The 8,045-nt window shown below is 43.6% G+C and overlaps 1 protein-coding gene across 1 annotated transcript in view; it reads left to right on the plus strand.

The window, feature by feature from the left end:
* Window positions 1–8,045, plus strand: part of LOC115105902 (hypermethylated in cancer 2 protein-like) — a 32,927-nt gene extending 24,882 nt beyond the window's left edge. The window contains exons 2-3 of the mRNA XM_029628384.2: window positions 678–919; window positions 1,161–8,045. Of these exons, the coding sequence (XP_029484244.1) occupies window positions 701–919; window positions 1,161–2,486 (1,545 nt within the window). The 5' untranslated portion in view covers window positions 678–700 and the 3' untranslated portion in view covers window positions 2,487–8,045. The remainder of the gene's footprint in view (window positions 1–677; window positions 920–1,160) is intronic.

An 8,045-nucleotide genomic window follows, 5' to 3' on the forward strand; every position in this document is an offset into this window, starting at 1 on the left:
GCAGCCTAACTTGTTTCTTTTTCGAAAGCAGTTAACAATTTGCCATTATCAAAGCCCACCTGAATTCTCACTTCACATACTGTCAGGGTGGGTGTATATAGATATGAGCGTTAGCGATGACACGTGCAGTCCTTTACCCATCTAATGAGTTCCATTTATGGCTGATCAGGAGCACATAGTCTCTACTGGGTTAGCTGACAATACTGTAGCGCTGGGTTACAGTGTGTGTGTGCTGTGATAATGAATAGAACCATTTCATGGTTACTTTCTCTGGTTCCTCAGAATCTATTGCTACCAGAGAAGCTACAATGGGCCAAGAATAAATGGTAGAGCAGCAAAAAAAACAATTTAGGTTATTTTTTACCAGGTTTTTGATATTTGTTGGTATTCGTTAGTGGGTTGGTGGTTAGTTGATCACGTTGGTTATCTTTCTTCCTCCTGCCAGTATGTTGTTGAGGCCCATCTTTGAGGAAAACAGTGATGTTTTCAGGGTGAGCAGAGAGGTGTAATGTATTGGCCGTACTTGGGCAACTTTTTACATTTATTTTTTTAGGCATCCTGGGCATTGCAAGAATTTCAGGAGCACGTTTGGACCTGCAGGAGTTTAAATTAGTCTCAGAACATTAGTGGTGGGATTTCTTTGAGTTCTCAGAACTGAACTCTCCCTCTCTCCCCAGGTGTGTAAACCAAAGTGTGTGTGATGGAACAGCAGAATCATTCAAAGCAGCTGCTACTGCAGCTGAACCAGCAGCGAGCCAAAGGATACCTGTGTGATGTCATCATCGTGGTGGAGAACGCGCTGTTCCGCGCCCACAAGAACGTCCTGGCGGCTAGCAGCGTCTACTTCAAGTCGCTGGTCCCCCACGATAACCTCATCAACCTGGACACAGAGATGGTCAGCCCCTCCATTTTCAGACAGGTGGGTCACTTGACGGGCAGTGTCTCACTGACCACAGTCACATATACAGACATATTTCTATGGGACTCTGTCATTCATGTAATTTAGTAGCCACGGACGGTACACATTAATCAACGTTTTAGTTTCCACATCAATGCTGTGAAGCCTAGCTGTTTTATCTGCATTCTGATATCAACTTGCTGTGAAACAAATTGCTCATTGGGACAATATAAAGATGACTCTCTACCCCCCTTTCCTCTAGGTGTTGGACTTCATCTATACAGGTTGTCTGTCCAATTCCGACTCCGTCAGTGACCACAGTATCTCGTCTCTCCTGATCGCCGCCTCCTACCTCCAACTGACTGAACTGGCTGCTCTCTGTCGCAGGAAGCTCAAACACAACGGTCAGACCCCCTCCAGCTCCAACAAGATGACCCCCTCCTCTTCCACCTCCCCAACCCCAAATGGACACACCCCTGGCCCCCTCTGCCTCTCCTCCACCCCCCTCCACAACCACCAGCACCAGAAGGGGAACCAGAGACCGAGCCAGGAGGGAAGGCTGAGAGAGGATCTGTCCGAGAAGGTGTTTATTTCAGGCTCGCGCTGTGCCTCCCTCAGCCCCTCTGGAGAAGGTAGGAGTAATGGGCTGGGACTGGACCTGTCCAAAAGGAGTCCGTCAGAGAGCACTGCCACAGAGGAGGTGTCCCCCAGCAGTCTGCTCCAGAGCTCTTCCCCCCACTCCTCCTCTCTCTCCCCCACTCCCACTCCTCCCACAACGTCTAGTGCTAAGCCAGAGCCTCCAAAGACCTCCACAGACCTCCAGCCCAGAGCCCCTCGCAAGAGGCCCAGAGGTGATAAAGTGACCCCAGAGCTGGAGGATGGAGAGGTGGATGGAGAGGAGAACGGTCTAGATCAGAGTGAGGGGAGCGGGCACAGTGGAAGAGGAGGAGGAGGAGGAAGAAAAGGGAGGAGAAATGGAAACACCAACTACATCTACCGTCAGCCCCAGCCAGGGTTTGAGCCAGGTGTGGGGGACAACCTGTACGTCTGCATCCCCTGTGGGAAAGGCTTCCCCAGCTCCGAACAGCTCAATGCCCATGTCGACACACACACCCACGACCAACTCTACCTGAAAGATGAGGAGGAGGAAGAGGAAGAGGAATGTGGTGGATACTTGAAGGACAAAGATCCGGACACATGCCCAGATGACTCTGCATCAAAGGGGATGAAGCCTGACCCTGAAGAACCTGGGCATCTCTGTACAGTCTGCAGTAAGAGCTGCAAGGACGCGACATCACTACGGCAACACGAGAAGAGCCATTGGCTGAACAGGCCATTCCCCTGTAACATCTGTGGCAAGCTGTTCACTCAGCGAGGCACCATGACGCGCCACATGAGGAGTCACCTGGGCCTCAAGCCCTTCGCCTGCGAGGAGTGCGGCATGCGCTTCACACGACAGTACCGCCTCGCCGAGCACATGCGGGTCCATTCGGGGGAGAAGCCGTACGAGTGCCAGCTGTGTGGCGGAAAGTTCACCCAGCAACGCAACCTCCTTAGTCATATGAGGATGCACACCTCGCCCTCATAGAGGACACTTCACCATGGTTACTGCAGCTGAACCACAGCTACCTGGGTTCTATTAGGCTGTCTACCTCATCTTCAGATAACTATCTGGACCCTCTGTTACCTATAGTACCTCATCACCCTTGTAAACACACCTGGCTTCTACCTCATTTTCAGCTAACCATCTGGAGCCTCGGTTACCTATAGTACCTCATCACCCTTGTAAACACACATGGGTTCTACCTCAACTTCAGAAACTCACCTTGAAATGAATTACCTCACCTTTATAACCACTCACCCCGAGTAACTTTACCAATATTTTCAACCTCTTAACAACTATCGCTTATACCCTCACCCTCGTAACAACTATCACCCATACCCTCAACTAGGGATTCATATTTTCACGAAAACCTACCAAGTTTTAATATGGGCAATAATTGATATTTATCCCAAGAGTCCCGGGAAATACCGCAGAAAAATGGAAGTGCCCATTCTCAAGCCTTTAAAACCAAGATATGTCACTATGCCTGGGTTCTCCCAAAATAAGATTGTCGCTGTGCCACAATGCCGGCTTGGCTGCGCCACTGTAAAGGTTTCACAGCAAGTGAAACTGATATTTAGTAATGATAGAGTAACTTTGGTCACCAATGACATTGTTGTGAATTGCGAAACAGGCCGTTCATGAATTCCGAGCATTATCATGTTACTCAATGAATTTAGCCCAGGACTACTGCTGAAATATGCTATCTCGAGACAGAGCATGGTCAGGACCCACAGAGCGCACCCAGAGGAGGCTATAGTGTTGTCGAATCATACAAACTTTGTAACGGCAGTCAAACAAAAGTCAAATGACTAAAGTTGCTACGCTTGTTAACCTCCAACGAATGACAAAATATCTCCTCTTTGGCAAAATGGAGTTGATGATTATACAGACAGCAGATCAGCTCATGAATAACTAGTAGTTGAAGAGAGGAAATTGTTTAAAGATCAATGTATCTTAACGGGGACCATACTCTCTACTCTCGTACTGTTTGTTGATCTCACATTCTGTACCGATCCTCTCATATGGACAGAACTACGAAACAGAGCAGAGAAGCGGGGGAATGTTCCAGGTATTTTGACATGCATTGTTTTATTTGTATTTATTGAACCTTTATTTAATTAGACAAGTCAGTTAAGAACAAATTCTTATTTACAATGACAGCCCACCCCGGCCAGACCCTGACCCGGAAGACGGTGGGCCAATTGTGCGCCGCCCTATGGAACTCCCAATCACTGTGATACAGCCTGGAATCGAACAAGGGTAGTGACGACTCTAGCACTGAGATGCAGTACCTTAGACCGCTGCGCCACTCAGGAGCATAAGCAGACATGCATTGATAGTGCAACCTATGGATTACAGAATGAAGATAGGAATTTTATTTCGAGACAAGAATCAAGATTTCTGGTTTCAGTGGGATTATTGGGACTATAGGAAAATAGCCTAGGCTCTATATAAGGCTACTACCTGAGTCAATAGATAATACACTTGAATTTGACTACATTATTCCATTCTAAATGTTTCTGATCAGTGATAAACGAATAAATTAACTACCACTTCTACTTGTCCAGCCAAGATAAATCAACCAAATATATAGACAGAGATTCAGTGAAACAAAATCACATTGATTGATTGACACAGGCTTTTTGTTGCGAGTGGGACAGGCTACTATGCGAGTGAAGAGCAAGCAGACTTGTATAACATGCTAGCAACATTTTCTGATCAGCTAATATATGAGCAAACTAGAGTAAAGATGATCACCAGCACTCACCTCAACTTGACTAACATTTCCCCAGCCTACCAAATATCCTAACGGAGATTCAGTGAAAACAAAAACCGGACATTGATTGATTTATCTAGACGAGTCCCCCACGCTTGTCTCGAAGCAGTGTGATGGTGCTGTCTTAATTAAAACTGCTGAAATGATCATCTAGTTGACCACACACGACTATTGCTTTAATTTAGTATAACGGTTGGATATAACTTTGGCAGTTTCAGTGTAACCAAGAATATTTTCATAATTCAGTTGATCATAACTCAGGTGTTATCCTCTCTCTGCGCTTTTCCTCGGCCCAATGCCTGTTTCCTCGTCCTCTCACTCCTGTGCTTCCCACCTCCACCACGTTGTTCTCAACACCAGTTTAAATCAATATAGCCTACAGTTATTTGGTCATTTCCCGGGTCTTGTCACCATTTGTTTTCGGGAAATGTGACGAGTGGTCCAGGGACAGTCCCAGGATCCCGGTTACCAGTGTTAATCCGTACCCTCAACCTCTTAACAACTATCATCCATACCCTCATCCGCTTAACAACTATAACCCTCATCATGGCAACCATGATTCCGTACCTCTATTTGAGAACTGTTCCTCATCTTACTAATACCAACCATTACTTCACCCTTAGAACCCATCATAAATCCACATTCAGCCAGCTGTTCTGGCTATCTCAGGGTCAACACACCACACCTCTCCATCTGACATAAAACCAAAGACGCCTTCCTCCCCATCCCAGGTGGCTCAAATATGTTTTGATGATAGCTTTTAGCATCCAACCAAACTAGCCCTCCCAGGGTGTCAGTCCGTGCTGTCGATCCTCCAGGCTGTTGTAGCTGTCTCTCGCTGGCCAATGGGGGACCTCATTGGCTCTCCTGCCTCATTATCAGACACATACTGAACCCCAGGCAAAGTTGGCTAGCAGTCACTAATATTATGTTCTCCAGCTAGATAGGACAGGTGAGTCAGCCTAGCCAGTGTGCATATAATAACATATCACCTTTACATACACTGCCTGTTGGAAACGTGGCATTATTAGAAAATGATCAGGGGTGTTCTAACAGCAATGTTTGCTTTATTTGTAGTTCATAGGTCAGACTTTGTAGTTTAACTTGGGTGTAAAATGTTTGAGAACTTAGTTATGCGTTTGTGAATGTTTAGTCTGGGTATTTCTACTTTAAGGGGTTTGAGTCAGGTAGGGGTGTTTCTTTTTAATTTGAGGCATCATATTCTGTTGGTACCGTTGTTTTGTCTGCATTTTTAAAAGGCTGGTCTACTGCTACTAGCCCTGTCACACTGCTACCTCTTCACTCTTCAGATGAACCATTTAATAATACTCTCCCAGTATCCCTGTATTACGTTTGCTTTTGCTTTTCCTCTCGTCTGTTAATGCTGTGAGGAGGGGAGAGTATTGCCTCCTGGATAAGTGTGTTACTGGTACTAGTGTAGGAGATTGTAAGGTGAAATCCAAAGAGAAAATGATTGCAAACTAACAACAACAACTAACGTTTTTCAATGTCAGTGTAGTTTTAACGATGCTATTATGTCCACTCCTAGTTCCACACAAACAGCCTTGTGGTAGAAATGACTCATGTTGATTGGACCAACCTCACCTCATTGCCTTACTTTGTCTTCACTATGTCCTCAGGAGGACTACATACGTGTCATTTCTGAACATCTAAGAATGTGTTGTAATTGCTTCGTTTTAGACTAGTAAGTACATAGTTTTAAAATTCTCTTTCCTACATGTTTATCACTTAAGTGTTGAAAAAGTCCTTTTTACTTCAGAAAAGTGTACATAACTCAGGAACATTGATGTCAGGGTCTGGCGTCCATAAAGTACATATCCACACTTATGAGTTCCGGTAAACTGCAAAACTCTGCTTGTTTTGGTTCAGGCATTTAGAATGTGGACAGATGAAATGAAAGAGCAGAGCGAAAAGGATAAACATGTTTCAGCTGTGAGGGTGATAACTCTAAACCATATCTTCAGGGATGGTTCCTCACATTTTAACTGAAGAACCCTCTGCTGTGTTGTCAAACTGTCTGTACTGTCAGAAAGCAAAAACACTAGTTTCCTAAGCAAGCGATTTTTTTAAAGGAGGTGGGTGGTGATTATCTTTCAAATAACTTCTGGATAAAAGGTAGAGGTGTTTAAAATATATTATAAAATATTAGTTCTTGAATGTTATCAGCATGCATTGTATAAAAGACACAAGCTTGTTCCAAATCAACAGACTATTTTCTAAACCAAAGCACATACTGAACGACTGGCGGCTTGTGTGGCGTAAAGTGTGAGTGTGTGGGAGCGTGATCTCATTGTTTACATAAACCGAACAGTCAGACCTCAGGCAAGGAATCGTTTTTTCACGTCTAGAAACAAAGAAAAGAACAGCATTATGTTTATTTGCATGTATTGTTGAGCCTGTAAACTTAAGTATCCGCATGTTATGAAAATATGATGAAGCCATTTTTGATATCTTGTTTGTTGTTGATTGTTTGTTGTGACCAACCAAATGTTTTACGAAGGGGTAGAAACAACATGTGAAAAGGGAGTAGGCTGTAATATCGAGTTATTTAGTCTACAACTCATTATTTTTAAGAATAGGAAATATTACCTCCGAGTACACCAGTCAGGGATTTGGTCACAAACCCTTTATCCAGTTACATTATTCTATTTATCTCTTACTGTCTCTCTCTTATTAACTAAGTTGTTGCAGTCACTTACAGACAGTGTAGTCTATTGATGAATGTATTTATTAGTTGGATCCTGTTTTAAACCGCTTTATGATATCTCAGTGGATGATAGTCAGGGGCTTTATTACTTTGTTACTGCTAATACAGTTTAGAGAGAAAATATGTTAAAGGGTTAGTTAACCCCAAATAGCTTGACAACCACTCTGTGTGAGAACGTCAAACTATGATATATTGGGTGAAAGGACCCTTTAAACATGATATGGCTATAAATAAGATCAAGCTCCCAGCCCAAGACACTGGAGACAGTGGGAATGTACTGCTCCTGTGGTATAGGTGTTTTGTACCACTTTTACCTCATCCAAAGCATGTAGAACACAAAGATGAAATGTTTTTTATTGTGCTACATTGTTTCCTGTTCTTCTGAGAATGTAATCTGTGTTGTTGTTGTCATCTGTTCTATAGGTGGTCTTATCCATTGGTATGGGACCACTGACTCCTGGTACAGATACAAGATGTATTGTATTCTACTCTACAGAAAGCATTGGTTTTGTCAAAGCAACTTCTGTTAAAGGCTGGTATTGTTACTATTACAGAGACGCTTCTTGTTTAATCTCTATCTGAAAACCAAAGGTGTCTATGGCAGCATAAATATGTACATAGTCACACGTGCCACTACTAATCCAAACCAAGCCACTTATGAACTAAACCAAAGGCAGTCTAAGGCAGCAGGTCTATTCATATAATTCCTAAGACTTCTGGGCATGAAACCATGTCAAAGCTGGCTTTATGTATTAATTTACTCTGTCTTTGTACAAGTTTCTCTGTTCTACTAAATATTTGTTCAATTATATATATTTTTCTCAGTCTTCAACATGCTTTACTGAGAAACTCCAAAGTTCAATTCCTCAGAGCTTTGTGTTCAGGAGTTTCTTGATCTGTGTGGTTCTCGCTGTACCACCACGTGATTCAACACAATGTCATGATTCAGAGTCCACTGGTTAACCTGCAGTCTCTTAATGTACAGATATGAGTGTCATCTTTATAAAGATCTTTTCATTAAACTTGATTGGAAAGA

Source organism: Oncorhynchus nerka, linkage group LG22, assembly GCF_034236695.1.
Source record: "Oncorhynchus nerka isolate Pitt River linkage group LG22, Oner_Uvic_2.0, whole genome shotgun sequence".
Lineage (NCBI taxonomy): Eukaryota > Metazoa > Chordata > Actinopteri > Salmoniformes > Salmonidae > Oncorhynchus > Oncorhynchus nerka.